The sequence below is a fragment of the Odontesthes bonariensis genome, chromosome 8 (assembly GCF_027942865.1).
Source record: "Odontesthes bonariensis isolate fOdoBon6 chromosome 8, fOdoBon6.hap1, whole genome shotgun sequence".
In the NCBI taxonomy this organism is placed as follows: domain Eukaryota; kingdom Metazoa; phylum Chordata; class Actinopteri; order Atheriniformes; family Atherinopsidae; genus Odontesthes; species Odontesthes bonariensis.
Window position 1 is genome coordinate 12995491 of NC_134513.1, and position 17055 is coordinate 13012545.

Consider the following 17055-nt stretch of genomic DNA (forward strand, 5'->3'; position numbering starts at 1 on the left):
ATAAGAGAGCAAACAATACCCATATCGTGCTTAGTCTTTCCATTATACTACCGTTCAATTAGAGCTATAAACACGAAATGAATAATATATGAACAGTATGGTGCCCCATTAGTGTGTACATCTGTAGATATATCCTTCATGAGTACAAACAGTAAATCAATAAATCAGTAAATAGAGCTTGTGCTTGAGGCAGAGTCTCTCTGCTGCTGTCTCATACAAATACTTATTTCTTGGTTAAATGTAGGTTAGCAAAAAGAGAGAAGCATTTTTATGTGTCCGCTACAAATACGAAAGTATTTTTGTCTGAGTTAGAAAAGCAAAAGAGTTAACAAGACACAAAAGCATAACATTATGCTTAACATGATAATAATATGAAGTTAATAATAGTTGCTGGAAGAAATCATATTAACTGTAACGGGTCAGTCACAATTAGCCGTGGTTCCTCTAAATGCTGCTGTCAGCTATAATCCACTTAGTTAAGAATAAATGCCGGTGGGCAGCTAATGATGGACACACAGTCTTCATTCTGCCCTTTAATATGCCTATCTGGCTTAGCATGTACGGTGGAAGTGTGCTCCAGACAGCAAAACTGAAATTTCAAGAACAAAACTAAAGAAAATGGATGAATAAATAAACAAGTCAAATAAATAAAATATGGCATTGTAAAAAAAAAAAAAAAAAAAATCAAAAATCAAAAAACCAAAAGATACCCAAAACAAAACTAAAACAAAAAAGAAACAAAACTAAAACAAAACAGAGCAACATAGGATCATGTTAGAAAACACCAACTACAAAACAGAGAGTGCAATAAAATCCTGAAAGACACCACAATTCACAAAGCAACCTGAAAATGTTATGATGTTTTAGCTTTGCTACTGTTTCCTGAAATATCTTATATTTTCCTTTTTTGTTGTGTTCTGAACGCCAATGTAAATTTCAATTGTAAATGTCCATTTGTACTGTGTTTATACTAAAACACATGCTTAATTGTGTGTGTTACCTGGTTTCTGAAGGAGTCATTCTTGACCGGGTCCTCTGCTGCCAGACTGATGCTGCTGAGCAGGATGAAGAAGAGGATGAGGTTTGTAAAGACGTTGTGGTTGACGATCTTATGGCACAGAACCCTGAATCTATAATACAAGAGAAAGAGTTAGAGAAGCAAGTGTAAATCTCTTGAAATACGGGAAATCTCAAACGGTCACAATGTTATGGTGCATACAATGGAAAAATGCAGGCAGAAAAAGGGGTGGCGGATGGAGGAAGGGATGAGAAGCAGAACTATAGTGTATTTACTGGTTGGTGTGACTGAAGATGAAGAAGGCGCGGGCCTCAGGCATGGGAATGGCCTTTTCCTTTAGCTGAATGTCAGAGAGAGGCCGCGGCCTCGGGCCCACTGGCATCTCTGGCTCATCCTCATCCTCATCTCCTGATGGGGAAAATTAAGAAGTGAATGAGAACAAAGAGAGAAAGAGGGAAGGAGAGTAATGAGAAACACTTGGAAAAACACTTAAACTCTCTGAAACACAGGTGATGACCATCTTTAGACATACAACTGTGTAAAAGATCATTATGTGTGTTGCATAGGTACTGACAAGTTCTCATTTTTACATTAATACACCCCTTCATGAGTCTGTGCTTTGTGTTACCTATGTAATCATTTGCAGGATACGGATTCTTCTCTTCATTCTCATCACCACAGCAGTCATCCATGGTGATCTGCGAAGATATATTCATTCATTAATCAGCTATCTCCATTTAAAACACAAACACACTGTAGTCTCTAACTCATGTGCTAATTCAGACCTGTGTATGTAGTCTTACTCTTTGATGTCTATTAGTACCTTAGTAGCAGTGTTGGTCTCTCCATCAGAAGTAATAGACTTCAGCTCTATCTTCTCGCTTTTCTTTTCCTCTATGGATGGCTTCTCGTTGTCATGACGCTTTTGTGGACTGGCAAGCCTGATGAGAGAGAGAAAGGTCTTACTCTTAAGCACCTTTCCCCTTCTCTTAACTCTTGCACTATTAGCCCCCTGTTAAACCACTGATACGCACTGACTAGCACATAAACTGACATCAAAGGGCTAAAATAAAGATGTACAATGAAGGGGTGGATTTCAGTAACAAGGGGAAGCTGTGCTGATATGATCAAACCCAAAGGATAGCGGACAGGGAAATTAATGTTTCCCATTAAACTATGTCCTCAAATCAATACAAGAGGGAAACATAATGATTTGTTCCACTGATGGGAACACTATCTTCCCCAGCTGCACTAAAATCTCAAATAATTATTGCCGACAGATCACTTCTATACACTCTAAAAATACCCATTAAATTTGTTTTAGAGAAAAATCAAAGCTGAAAAATGTCTTCCTATCTTAAGAAACATAAAGAGCATTCTTAGAATTTATGAGCACTTTTAAGGGTTTGATTTCAAGGTACTATCATCAACTACCATAAATTCCCTATAGGCAGTACCGATAACTAGGATGCGAGAAGCTTGAGCTCCACTTTGGTGGTTTTGAGATTGGCCAAGCTTGTAGAGGGAGAGATGGAGCTCTCTGAAACCACTTTTTTTGTTGGCAAGACACAAAAATGTTTTCTCCTCTCTTGCTTTTTTTAACCTCAGTCTGCCTCCCTCAGTTTCTTTTTTCTACTTTACCTGGCAAGTTTTTTCCTTTCCTTTGCCTCCTCTTCTTCTTTCTGGGCAGATGTTAGACTCTCTGCATCTGCCAGATTGTCTACAGCGATAGCCAAGAAGACATTCAGTAGGATATCTGTTCAGAGAGGTGAGGTTAAGGACGTTGCTGACCCACCAGATCATACCCTACACCACGTCATCAGGCTGAGATGCACATTACACAAGCGGCTGTAGCTATTTTACATAGCCTTTTGCTGTGGTAGGATACAATTTCCGCAGATGAAGAGGATGATAAAGTAGATGCAGACCAGCATGCCTGGAAAAGATGGACCACCATATGCCATGATACCATCATACATCACAGAATTCCAGTCCTCTCCTGTTAGAATCTGTGGAAAATGAAAAAAAGAACAAGCATAACTTCATCTTAAGGAAGAAAAAGAGGTTTGTGTGGGCAGTAAATCTAACCTTCATGCCACAGATTTCATCATAAGACACAAGAATTGAGCAAGGCCACAAATATTAAGATTGTTGGACACAAGCTGAGAATGGAAGACAAGAGGGACATAAACATGAGCAGATGCTGTTGCAGTGGCTTCACCTGGAACACAGTGAGCAGAGACTGGGGAAAGTTGTCAAAGGTGCTGCGTCTGGTCTCGTCAAAGTTGAATTTCCCCCCAAAGAGCTGCATGCCCAGCAGGGAGAAGATAATGATGAAGAGGAAGAGCAGGAGCAGCAGGGATGCGATGGAACGAACAGAGTTGAGCAGAGAGGCCACCAGGTTGGACAGAGAGTTCCAATATCTATGACAGGGAAATCAAGTTGAAATCTTGCACGGCAACATGTGTAAATGTTCTACAACAAAATCACAAATGGATACATTTGGGTTTTCAAGATATACATTCAAGTTGACTATGTTTGTCACTGAAAATGATTATTGACCTCTCATAGAGTGTTATTACATATCGATGCTGAAAATCATGTAAAATCAATAACAACCTGGTTATTTTGAAGATTCTGAGCAAGCGTACACAACGTAACACAGAGATGCCAAGAGGAGACATGATCTTTGTTTCGACCAGAATTGTTTCAAGAATTCCTCCACACACAACGAAGCTGTCAAACCGATTGAAGAGGGATACAAAGTATGCCTGTGGAGAGCAAAGAGCAGTTAAAGCGCGACATTACCCGGAAAATGGGAAACAGATGCTGTGATTTATTGAAATGTCTGCAATCTTAAATGGAAAACAGTATAAGAGGAAAAACAAATCATTTGTACAATTCTAATGAGCTTGAAAGTCAATATTTGGTATGATCATATTCATTCTTCAACCATTTCTAATGAGGCTTCATTGAACAGCAGATGGATCAATTGAAGGTCCAGACGAATCTGTCAGGTCCTGTGTCAGATCTTTGCCGATTTTTTAAGAACATCACTTTCAGATACTGTTCATCTGCTGTATATACTTTTTATACCACTTGTCCAGTTCCCTCACATATTTTTAAGAACACACTGCACACTATGCTGAGGTATGCCAAGATCTCAGCTAATTCCTATTTTTAGTCCAAAAATACGATATAAATTCTGTAAAAGCTTACAGTTACCTTTGGTATACTTTGGAGATGTAGCTAATGAAATGGAAACAAATTGTGCCTGCATGACAGCCTGCTATACTCTTCGAAATTGGCTTTCTGCTAAATTGTCATTTCTTTGTAGACACAACTATGGTTCATCCTTTGACTTGGGTACTTTAAGAAAAATCAATAAGTTGCTTAGAAATATATATATATTGATTGGAAATCAACGGATTATTCAATATTTCTAAATTAATTTTTGATCAAGAAAACTCTAAAATGTTTTTTTTTTAAAGTCTGGCTTTTAAAAGTAAAATTTTACACATTACTGTATTTCTTCTAATAATCAAAGAATTTACAAACTGCCCAATGCATTGGAATTTTGAGATATAACACAAACTTTTCAGCCTCCCACCTGCAGACCAAGACTGTACATCTTCAGCAGCATCTCACCAGTGAAAAGAGCTAGTAAAACTTTGTTGGCTATATCTGGGGAGAAGGAAAGAAGCAATATAAACAAATGATCAATAAAGACAAAGATAAACAAATTACACTGTGAATAGTTTAGCCCAGATCAGGCATATGTCACTGCCTGTATGTGCATGCTTTTTGTGAGATATACCTTGTACATCAGTAAGCCACTGAGGCTGCCGATGATGTTCAGAGGCGATGGTCAGAGTGTTGAGGAAAACCAGGAAGATAACCAGCCAGTAGAAAACCTGGGATTTGACTGCTGCACGACACTTCCTTCTAAATAGCCTGTTCCACCTCCGAGAGTAGCGACTGAGAACAAAGAAGGACACATTGAGATTAACGGATAATAGATTGAGAGGTGAAGAAAGAAAGTAGAGAGAGGGTAAAGAAGAAAAAAAACCACACAGGGGGTTCGGAATGGAAAGATAGAAAGAGAGAGAAGAAAAAGGTAAAGAGTGAAACATGGAGCTGGATGAGGGAGAAAAATGGTTGGAGGAGGAAGAGTGAGCACCGACAAAAAAAAAAGATCCAATAAAGAAATTATCAACTGAAGATATCAACAAAGGCCAACGATTGACGAAGAAGAAGAAAATGAAAAAGAAGTGTAAAGAGTCAATTAGTTGACAGAATTGTGATGACACCACTCTTTAGTCCTTGTTTGTTCATTTAGAGCAGAGTTAGTCATCCTCAAAGTCATTTAACACCATGGAGATGCAAACATGAAGCGAATCGTTGCAGAGTATCATTTGAAAAAAAATCTAAGAAAAAACTAACGCTTGAAAAAAAAAATGAAGGCAGAAATTTAAAGTGAATGTGTGTTATATATGATCCCAACTTCTTTTTTCACACATGAAAAGTAAATCTGGTTCATCTATAGGTGACAAACTGGATGATTGACATTAGGTAGAATTCAATATATAGTTCCATGTTGTGCTATGAAACTCCTCAACACTCCTCTTGCCCTTTATCGTTGAAATTCAAATGACTGTTTTTGTTAACTGTCAGCTTCACACCTCACATTTACATCTATGTGAAACTCCCCACTCAAAGGGTCATTGTAGACCGTTTCAGGAAGCCGATGCTCCTGATAAAAGTTTCCATGGGTAAACGCGTTGCTCTTAAACATCCCAGCTATAAGTGTGACTTAAACATGGAGACAAAATTATTGGAAAAAAATCTAAGAAATTTAAAAATGTCGAAAAGTTAAAGAAGAGGACATTTTTAATAGTAATGGACTGCATTGATAAAAAAAAAAAGACAAGAACAGTGGATAACCCTGACTGTGCATTCTCTAATTTCTGAGTTAACACTGCATCACACTATGTATCACTCTGTACTTATGGAAATGTGCATTCCTTATATGTACTTAATCCTCTGTCCAACAGATCAGTCAGGCAAAGGGGTTCCTCATCCACTTTATCTGCCAATACAAAATTCCCTTCATCTTCCGTTTGAATGTGTGAGAGCGGTTTACAGTGGCACACATGGCACACAGCGGCTTCTGTTACACAAGTCACAACTCACAACAGAAAAAATCCCCACGCTCTAGGAAATTACATTATCTAATATCTGTGATTAGAATTTGGGAAAACGTTTTTGTCATCTTTCCTAATAAAAAAAAAACATGCAATATTTGTCTTTGTTAATAGAGATAATATATATATATCTGTGGTATATGTGGTTATATAGCTACATCCATACATTACGTTAAGCTAAATGACTTGACAGAGGGGGAAACAACTAGCTTAGCTCAAAAGGTGTATGAACGCTAACTTCTGAGATAATTTCCGTAAGAGACTCCATGATATATGGCATATCATCCGCACTACAACCACATGTCATTTTTCCAAATGATGTGAAAGGTCATTGGTTAGGATAATTGGTTAGCTTTAGAAGAGTAGTTAGATTCTGTTAGTTTCATAAGGGCAATCCGTCTGAATTTCTTATATACACTTGTACACAAACAGATACACAGCAACCATATACATATACCACTGGATTAGAGGCATTAGAGCAGGTGAATCGAAAGACTGTGGTAGACATGTACTAACCTGAACTTGGATTTGGAGATCCTAATTCTGGAACACAGAAAACAAAATGGATTATACATAAACACATAACACACATACAGACAGGTACACATGACAGGAGTGATTTGAATGTGATAACTTCCCTCATTATCACAAATGCATGGGCAAATATGTTTCTTTACCAGCCTGTGTTTGACTTTTTATGTACTTTTCAGGTACAGTTTGTTTTCCTGCTTCAGAATTTTAGGTGAAAAAACCCAAAGGTTATTGCTCCCAAAACTGCAGGTAATCAAAGAATGTGTTTGTCCGTTTTTATGCACCAACTGATATTAGTTTTGGGTACAAAATAACAAAATTAACATTATTATTGTCACCCACTTTTCTTGTGAACAAATCACCCCTTCATACACATAGACAGTGGCATCCAGTCAAAAGAAAACACGCTTAGCTTGGTTTTCTCCAATCAATACAGGTGTGAAAAACACAATTTATTACTGAAAAAAATGTCTTTTGATTGTTCACCACTGTAACAGCAAAAGGTACAACACAGAGAACTGAGGACAAGGGATTATGGAAGACATTTTGAGAGAAAAGCAAAGAGAAGAGAAGAGAAGTTTCCTTGGTGGAAATTTGAATCCACAAAATTTCAACAAAAGAATCTGTTGTATAAAAATAGATTGATTTGACATTTAGCTTGAAGCCTGACTTAAATGATTAATTCAACTTAACAAACAACCACTGGCAGGGAGGTTTAGAAGTTGAACTGCCAAGATTTACTTGACTGGAAGCAAATAAAGAAAAATGTTATTGTTCTATAACACAGTCTTGCGAAAGATATGAGGGCTCACTGAATCTTTTTTGATTTTATAGTAGCCATCTGTGCTCCCATTTTGCAAGTAATAGCAGATATACTGACTGACCACCGCACTGACTGGCTAACTGAACAACTGACTGAAGCAATGAAATGTCTCACTGACGGCCTGAACTAAAGAAAAAAAATAACTGACTGGCTTGATATCGGTCCTGACAGTGCATACATGTCTTCTCCTCACGTGTCCATCTCAGTTAAGGGAACAGAAGGTGTTGAAGTAGCTGGGATCCTGGGGTGTGCCTCCACAGTGATGTAAAGAAGAACTGACACACACTGAAAGTCTTAATTCTCCAACAGAGGGTGAAAACGTTTGCAGGGAGATCAAACAATGATCTCCCTATCCTGGAAAGATTTACTGTTAGTTAGGTCCTGGACATCTTTAGAGAGTTTCAGATGAAGGCAGAATGAATGTTAATAATGTGAAAAAAATTACTTCTGTCACAAAAAGATAGTTAGTGAACATTTTATACAGTGTAGGACCACGAAGTGACAGAACTTTTACAACCTGTTTGCTTTGCCAAATATAACATGTAACACACTCAGTGATTAGGCAAGCAAAATCTACCCGTTGCATCATGATGGATATCAGACACAATTAAAAACTTGTTCTACTTTCTGTCATTGCCGTCAACCATTTTCCGTAGTGATGGGTAGTCAACATTCCCTAACCAATCACAAAAGGACGGCACACTTCTAGACAGTGCTTGAATATATTCTAACAGGCATGCCGCATGGTTTGTCAAAAAGAACCAGGTTAGCAAAGTAAAGTCAGTAAACAGAAACCAGCCATGCTGACTTGACACATCTAAAATCTGCCTGCAGCTGCAGGTACTGGATGTGGATTGTAACAAGATACTTGAGTATAATGTATAATAAAGGAATATGTTTACTATTTTTGAATGATAATAATAACAATGATGCATTGGCTGGTTATATCCTCAACAGATTTTAGTGTTTCACACAAGCAGTGGATGAAAATATTAGAAAATCAAGTAAGATAACTTTTTAAAAACGAAAACAATACAACAACACAGCGATATAATATGAAAATATCATAAAATAGAAGCGCGGTTTTCTAATCAACCAACAAAAATTTAAATAAAAAAGTCAGTTATAACCAGGAATATGTTTTGAAAGGAGATTTTAAAGAGGCCACCAACTGCTGACTAGATTGGTTTCACAGATTAGGGGTTTTGACTAGAGGCGCTCCGTCACCCCTGGTCTTCAGCAAAGCCTCCAGAACAAATCAGTCCACAGACAGAGGATCTTTCAAGCTAATATGGTACTAAAAGGTCAGATAAATGAGTAGGTGAGAAGCCAAGAAGGATCTTAAGAGTCAAGAATAAAATCAATTCTAAAACATACTGTCAGCCAGGAGGCTAAAAACAAGTGTGATGTGCTCGCTTCTTTTGGTTCTTTTTAAAAGTCTGGCATCTTAATTCTGTCCAGTCTGGAGCAGATTAATAGAATTCTTTTGTTGGATTGATTGAGAAGGCTGCTGCAATTGTTGAGGAGTTGTATGTATGTAAAATAGCGTCTTTATATCATATTTTGAAATATTTCCCAGCTGACAAAAACACAACTGCACGAGTATTGAGATGTGCTCAAAGTGTACTGTTAAATTAGTGATATCTAGCATTCGGTTGAATCTGTGGCGCTGCTCTAAGTCTAAATTGTGACATATGCTTTGTATTAAGCTGTTTTAGTTTGACAGCGTACAAATCAATACAAACAACATAACAAAGACAAACTAACAGATGGACAGCAAGAGTACAGATAAACAACAGTGTGCCATCCATGTGTTCCTCCTGGCTTTACAGTCCCTCTGGTCAAGAGTGTTTCAGATACAGTTTGAATTAGAAACTGTAACTTTCCACTGCTCTGTTACGCTCAGAGTGATGAACAGTTTTGTATGTGGGCGTGTTTGCTTGTGTGTACTGAAGTAGAGGCCCGTTGGGGTCACGACTCCTTTGAGGCCTTGTGTCTAAGAAAGAAAGCAACTCACTTGTTTGAATAATGTAAAAAATGAAAGCAGAAGGGAGAGCAGGAGCGAGTGAGTCAGCTGTTGTGTGCTCCCACAGGGGGAGGAAGAAAGCATTTTACCAGCTAACACACAGAGGGGAGAGAAAGAGAGACGGAAAGCAGAATCACAGGGAGAGAAATGAAAATGGAAGAAAGATGGATGCAGTTCTGTTAGATAGAGATCTTCCATAATAAGCTCCCAAATATAGATTTTGAATCAAAGATTAACAATTAATTACAAACTAATGGGTGATGTTTCAACAGTGTTTCCCAACCATGGTCCTCAAGGTACACTCCCCTTCATGTTTTCCATGTTTCCCTGCTATAGCACACCTGATTAAAATGAATAGGTCTTCATTAGCCTTCTGCAGAGCTTAAAGAACAAATTTCATTTGCTTTGGAAAAGAAAAGAACCACCTCTGGGAACAATATATCTGCTCAGTTGTCCTTTCAGATCCATCCAAGTTTACGTTAATTTTATCAGCGTGGAGTATATTGTCAACATTCTGTTACTCCATTCCGACTGCTGTTATTCCATGAATGCCTACAAACCTTGGTGAGTCTGTTGAGATGGTGACTGCATTAGTTATATCAATGAAGAATAGAGGCAAGCTGAGCCACTTGTTTTAACAGAAGAAGAAAATGCATGACAATGACAATGAGAGAGGATGACTGAAGGTGCCGAATCGTTGTGCTAGTGAGATTGGGTGAGGTACTCACGCTAGCCGGGTACAGCAGGTCTCCCCCTCCACGTCCCCACCGGGTGCGTTGTCTGTGTTAACAGATTCATTCTCACTGGCTGGCATACTCACTGAGGAGACATGTGTAGAGATAATAAGAGAAAAAAAAAAGAGGAAGATTAATTAGTAAAAAAAAAGGGAAAAACGGTTTTCCTTTATGCAATTACTCTTTACCTGGAAATTCCAAGTGTGCTATTGAAAATAACTTGAAAGCTACAACGTGTATCAAGTCCCTTTGCAGGTATACTGAGGCGCTGCACTGAACACTAGGCCAAACACACCTGAAAACTGTTTTCTTGCCACATATTAAAAATGTTGTTAATGTACAGGGACTAAACAGTCAGCATTGACCAACCCAATTAATCCACACATTGATACACGCCTTGAGTCAATAAAGCCATTTCCCTAATATTGCACTGATTGCTTAAACTTATAACACATTAGGAGCATTTATCTGTTCCGGATCCAGAGACACAACCTCTTTAACAGCTTTTTGGAAGGGGTTCAACTTCTAAGCAGAGAGATTTCTCAGGAATTGTTTAACAAAAGTCATTTGTAATGTTACAGCCCGTAGAGACTGAAAGAAAAAAAAAAAACATGATCCAAACATGAAAACATGATTAGTCTTTGGACTACTACTATTGGATGTTCATTGCAGGCACGGGTTTCTTTTTGCAGATCTGCGGCGGAGAATTTTCTCGCTTCAATTTTTCTCAGATTCTAAAACCACAAATAGAGTGCCAATGTGTCACCTGAAGACGTGTGAATGTTGACGTGCAAAGATAGAAGGAAGGATGAACACTGAGAGGACAGAAGAAGAAATTGTAATATCAGTAATATGAATTGCTTGGTAAATGGGGAAAATGGAAGGCAGACTGGAAAATAGAGAAGTAGGATTGGCGTAGAAAATAATGTCAGCACTGAGGGAGGCATAGATAGGGGGAGATAGGGAGGAAGGACAGAATGTGGGGATGACGAGTTGGATGACTGATATAAAATGATCCATAGCTTTTTATTGCTTCTGTCAGTCTTTACTTGCTGGCGGGAATGAGCTGCATTCCTCTTACTGTCACCTCAGACACTTATTGTAACACCATCTGGGTACCAGAACCAGACATGGCACATAAATATTACTGCATTATGTGTTAAAATAATAGACATCCCCAAAACATGAAATTAGAAACACTGCTCTATTTTATCACAGCGACTGCTTTTTATGTGCTGTGTTTTTTTCTGCTAACATTCTTCTTCCTCCATACATGTTTTATACTATGTGATGACTTTTAAGTGTTTGGCCACCATAATATCTTAAAGGAAGCTACAGTGGGTTAACAGTGTATTAGACTAGTGTACTTTGACACATGGATTGGTCCTGAGTGACTTCATTGTTATAAAGTTCAGGAAAGTCTCTCAGAACATTGAAGCCTCAGCTGTGAACATGTTGCATGTTTCCCCACCTCAACACGTGCCACCTGCTGCTATGTTACTTAGATAAAAGCACTCTAGGCCCTCCAGCCTCTCCTGAGGCTAAAGCCTTTCAAATATTGTATAAAAGCAGCCTGGTGCCTTCCTCTCAATGGAGCTCTGAACTAGTTTAATACCTATTGTTAGAGTAAACCCCAAAGACCTGAGACACAGAGACAAGGCATAGGATGAAGACGGAAAAGAAACACAGAGTATGGGAGGAAGAGAAATGACTGGATAGAATGAAAATGACATGATGGAAACAATGGTACATTTTTTCAACTGAAAAAGAGATTCAGTATTGGTGCATGTCAGGAAGCTGACATTTAACAATAGTGCGGTCTCTGAAAATTAGCTAGTCACACTATTATGTACAACTCTTGTTAAAAAATACTAACAGTTTTGTGTTGAAAGTTTACAAATAAGTGCAAATGAACCAATTTTGTTAACAGAAAATGTTTGCAGACAAATGCAAATACAAACTCGAATCAAATAATTGTCAGCTTTTTCTAAAACTGAATTGCAGAACATTCAGCAGCAATGACAGCCTCTGGATGTTTTCACAGATTTAGATAAGGACTCATTCCTGGACAATGATCAATGATTTCCGTTTGTCTGTTTGATGTGCACATCAGATTGTTTTCTGCAAACCCAAGATGTTTCCCTGAAGCCTTCCTTTCTGACAGTGAGTGACACCGTTGCTCTTTAATGCCACAACAATCATGTAATTTATTAATTCCTTTGATAAATGAAATGTTCCCAGTACCAGAGGAAGCAAAGCAGCCCTACAGGATGATAGTACCTCCACTGTGTTAAACAGTGAGCAGGGAGTTCAGTGGCTTATGGGTTAACTTTCATCCCCTGTATACAAACTTATGCACTGCATTCTCAAACAACTTACTTTGCTTTAATTTGTACATAGAATGCAAAGGAAAGATTAGCTGTGAAAGTTATTGCAAACATTAGTCTTGCATTTTTGTGGTATGGGCTGAAACCAACACTCCAGATTGCTCCAGGTCAGCCCACAACTTTTTACATGCCACGTTTTGTTCCCAGTTTCTTTTTCACTGTTCTCACCAACCTACAAAGACTTCTGTTTTTGAGCAGCTTCTTATAGCACTACTCACAGGAAATGTGTAAACAGACTGACTGTGAAAAACTTAATAAACTTTCTAACCAAGAATTTGGGATTTTTAATAAGTAATATCAGCATTTTAGATGCTTTCTAACAACTTTCTTGTCTTCACTGCAGGACTCCTGCAACTCTTTGCAATTAGATTCTAAGACTTAGTTGTCAGTTTGATCTATAACTATCACTGTAACCGTTGCAATGTTTTATTCATCTGAAATTTTTTCTTATCAAACTTTATCCTTTGATCCTACAAAAATTGGTTCATTGGTGCTTATTTTTGTGAATATTTCAAATGATGTGCTAATTATCACACAAATGTATGATAAAACAATTAACTGAATCATTATTTTTTATATTTCTGCCAGTGTGCAGATTTTTATGTTTGTGTGAACTCACCAAAAAAAATTGATGGATTGACAATATTCTAATCTCTGAGCTTTTTTTCATTCATCTCAACAATAACGTAACAGTTCAAGACAAATTCCATCCAAAACTTAAAACCGACCAAAAAAGACCACAACGTATACTTTGCATCCACGATGCATGATATGTCTCTTTAGCAGCATTAAACTCTTATTAAAATGACCCAGGAACAGTTTATTAGCTATCAAAAAAATTACACTGACTGCCCAGCACATGCTACCCAAGCAGAGATTTATACCTTACACTCTACAATGTGGCAAGCACCTGTATAGAGTTGTTAACAGACTAAAATTCCCATTTTAGGCTTATTTCTCCAATATATTTCATCATTAGAACTAGCAACGATGCAGGGGTATTCTAGGGAAAGGAATCTGAAGCAACAAGAAGAAGGCCGTGTCATCACAAATACAAATAATGTCTTTTCTGGTAGTGTGCAGTAAGTGAGCATTTCACTTCTTTTCTGTGATGACATTACCTTCTTGTTATTTTTTCAGACAAGTCAGGCAGTTGCAATTGTTTTCCTTTCCTAAAAAAAATATTTTCATCTCAACATGGTAATGTTGTTTCCTCTCTTTGTCCACTTATTCCATTTCCTGGACATTTCCAATTTTTCCAAACATGGTTAAAAGTTAAAGATCATTAAGTATTCCAGATGTTTTAATGTAATGAAGACATATAACTTTGCCAGCAGCAGGGGTAGTAATTGGGGGCAAAATTCCACATGGCCACTGTGAGAGAATATTATCATACATGGCTTTGAGATTATCATTTAATGTCCAGTTATCATTTAATAGTAGGTATTCAAAAGATGTCAGAAGCCAAAGAGAACAAACAACTTTACAGTGTTGAGAGGCCGTTGACCCACTAAGGGATTGAAGCTCAAGAAGGTGCAGAAAAAGGTACTCGCTCCATTGGAGGGAGAGTGGATAGAGAGGAGAGGATTCTGAAATAAAAGTATAAGCATAGAAAGGAGCAGAGAGGTTGCAGTCTGCTTGCAATTCTAGAATCCAGGAAATCTTGAACTAGTACTGGATCATGCAGACAGACGCACACGCCTTACGAAGGAAAGCCGCATTTTTCTTCACGGCTCCACGCAGAGACAGAAAATGATGGCTTTTACCTGTGGACAGAGAGGGCTGCTCAGCAAGACAAACAAATACACACACTTTTTATGTAGGAGGGGATATTAAGGAAACTCTGATCACAAAACAACAATAGATAAAGATAGAGAAATGCACACACGAATAATTGATATTACAGTGTTCATACTGGCTTAAACCTGCAGAAAAGAAACAAGAAATTCACAGCAAAAAATGACCATGCAGTCACACATCACTTTATCACTTGAACTACAACTGTAATTTAAAACGTATAACAGGTCTTACTGGCATGACAACATTACTGTCTGTTTCTTTACCATTTAGTCTCTTCATCTGTTTTTGATGTGCTGGTTTAGAAATGTAAACCTCTGAAATCTGATTAAGAACTTCTGTGTTGGGTAGAAAGAGCTATTGACTTTGAATGTTTAAGGGTGTGTTGTTTTTAGTAAAAGCTACGCACTATTTTTTCCGATTGTCCACTTCTCTCCATTTTCTTTCACTCTTTGTATCACTTGCTGCTCCATACTAGAGTCATTGTATTGTTTTATTTTACTGATTTTTTCAAATGCAAGTGTCAAAAAGGAATTGTATATTATATATAATATATTATATATAATTACATATAATACTGCAGATTGGTAAGAATCATTTCTTTACATGCTCCTTTTTGGAGTTACAGAGATCAATTACATATGAAACAGCTGAAAGATGAAGTCGAGCAAACATTTAAGTATTTAAACATATGTGCAACAACAGACATGGACTCAAAAGAATTAATGAGACACATGTTGTGTACCCAGAATATACACGGTATGTGCACATACATAACTCTTATAAACAGGCTTTCACATTCTTTGCGAAGAACAGGTCGCAGGAGAATTGACAGGAAATGAACGAGTATGATTTTTCTTTTAATAACCACCATTATCACTTAACTGACTCCAGCCACGAGATGCAGCTCTTGTAAATCGTCAAACTGCTAATAGAACACTTTTGTTTTATTACCCTCCACAAAAGTGCAGCTGAAAACGATGGTCGCTAAAGAAGTGGAAGATTGCATCTCCAGAAATGTGTGCAAATCTTGCATCTTACATTCTGAAGAGGATTGAGTCTTTCAGACTAAAAATAAACATGGACATATGAAATAGTGAGAGTAAATAAATCAAAGAGATGACATGAACTGACTTGCTGCATCACGTTCCTACTCTGGGTCCTGTTTCTTCTGTAAAGTAAATCAGCACTGAGTCTTTTGCATGTCCACTGAGTTTTAAGGTACAGCGTAGATAAGGTAAATTAAGTTCAAGTTCATTAAAGTGTGTTGCTCCCCCCCGACAGGCCTGGCAGGAGTGTTGGAGCTGTCCCAAAACAGCTGACAAAGCGGTCAAACCAGACGTGCATTTCATCCTTATCAACACAAAATATGTCAATGTTACACTTATCTACGGGTTGAGCGTGTTTTAAATTGTACCTATGTAGGTAACATGCTCAAAATGATCCTTTCTTGTTCCAATCAGAGTTCTCTCCGCTCCAGAGGAGACACACATGACACACACTTATAAACGCAAACCCCACTTCTGGGTCATTTCAGTACCATCGAGTACCAAGTACCATCACCCTACCAGGGGAGTGTGTGGGGGAGATTTTTCTCCTCCACAAATCTACTTAGTCCCTGGTTCTACCAGTGGAAATGTAGGGGGCTGAAAAATTCATTAGCAAAACTTATGTAGTACACTGTATGTAATGCTGCCACCAACTGAGTAAGGTATAAAGATCTTCAACATAGAGTAAGAAGGGGTTGTCACAGAAATCTCTGAATCATTTAGTCTTTGAATGTAACAAAGTCATTAAGTTGACAACAATGACGGGAAGTTGCGAGCAGGAGTATGCAGCAAGGTTTGCTTGCAGGACAGTAAAGGCTGGGCAGCTTGTTTCCTCAGATGAAAGATGAGATTGGGCATGTCTGTACAGTTGGTGAACGCCTGCCTCTCTTGTATTTTTGGTGAGCGCTCATTATCAGACATCCTTTTTTGGACAATTAAACTTGTGGCGTTCCATCTGTCGGGGAGCGACATTCTGTTCAATGAGTGCATGAGGAATTATACGGAAGTCATAACAGAAAGCTAACAGCAAACTTAACATGTCACACACGATCTCTTCTCAATTGTCACTTTTCCAAAACAAGCAACACTTTCACAACCACGTGGCCTTGCAGAGTGAAGATAATGAAGACCAACTGATAATCATGACTCAAGAGAGACCAACTCTGACATTACTGACAAACACAGAGCACATATTGCCATACGTTTGTGCTTCCCTTACTGTAAAACATACATTATACCATCCCCTTCTGCACTGGCAAGCTATGTCTTCTTGTAAAGGCGTAGATTGTGCATCCTGGGCGACATTAGGAAGTTGTCCTTTTCACTCTGCTAATTGCTATTTTATTTGTTCAGATGCTGGTTCTTCACGTCAGCCCTTATATTTCTATCCTTTTGTTTTAGTTTCTTCCATATCTCTGCCATGTTTTCTTCTATTCTCAGAGTCTCCTATTGCTTCCAAGGACAGGTGGTCTGTGCATGCAAGAGC

At 38.1% G+C, this 17055-nt stretch overlaps 1 protein-coding gene across 24 annotated transcripts in view; it reads right to left on the bottom strand.

The window, feature by feature from the left end:
- cacna1c (calcium channel, voltage-dependent, L type, alpha 1C subunit) overlaps positions 1 to 17055 on the bottom strand; it is a 202583-nt gene that overhangs the window by 40776 nt on the left and 144752 nt on the right. For all 24 annotated transcript variants that reach the window (XM_075471782.1, XM_075471781.1, XM_075471771.1 and 21 more), the window contains 12 exons: positions 10331 to 10421; positions 6739 to 6765; positions 4836 to 4996; positions 4629 to 4702; positions 3638 to 3789; positions 3240 to 3441; positions 2907 to 3027; positions 2660 to 2774; positions 1842 to 1959; positions 1647 to 1716; positions 1294 to 1426; positions 1001 to 1130 (listed from right to left, as the gene is read on the bottom strand). In XM_075471782.1, coding sequence (XP_075327897.1) covers positions 1001 to 1130; positions 1294 to 1426; positions 1647 to 1716; positions 1842 to 1959; positions 2660 to 2774; positions 2907 to 3027; positions 3240 to 3441; positions 3638 to 3789; positions 4629 to 4702; positions 4836 to 4996; positions 6739 to 6765; positions 10331 to 10421 — 1394 coding nt within the window. The remainder of the gene's footprint in view (positions 1 to 1000; positions 1131 to 1293; positions 1427 to 1646; positions 1717 to 1841; positions 1960 to 2659; positions 2775 to 2906; positions 3028 to 3239; positions 3442 to 3637; positions 3790 to 4628; positions 4703 to 4835; positions 4997 to 6738; positions 6766 to 10330; positions 10422 to 17055) is intronic.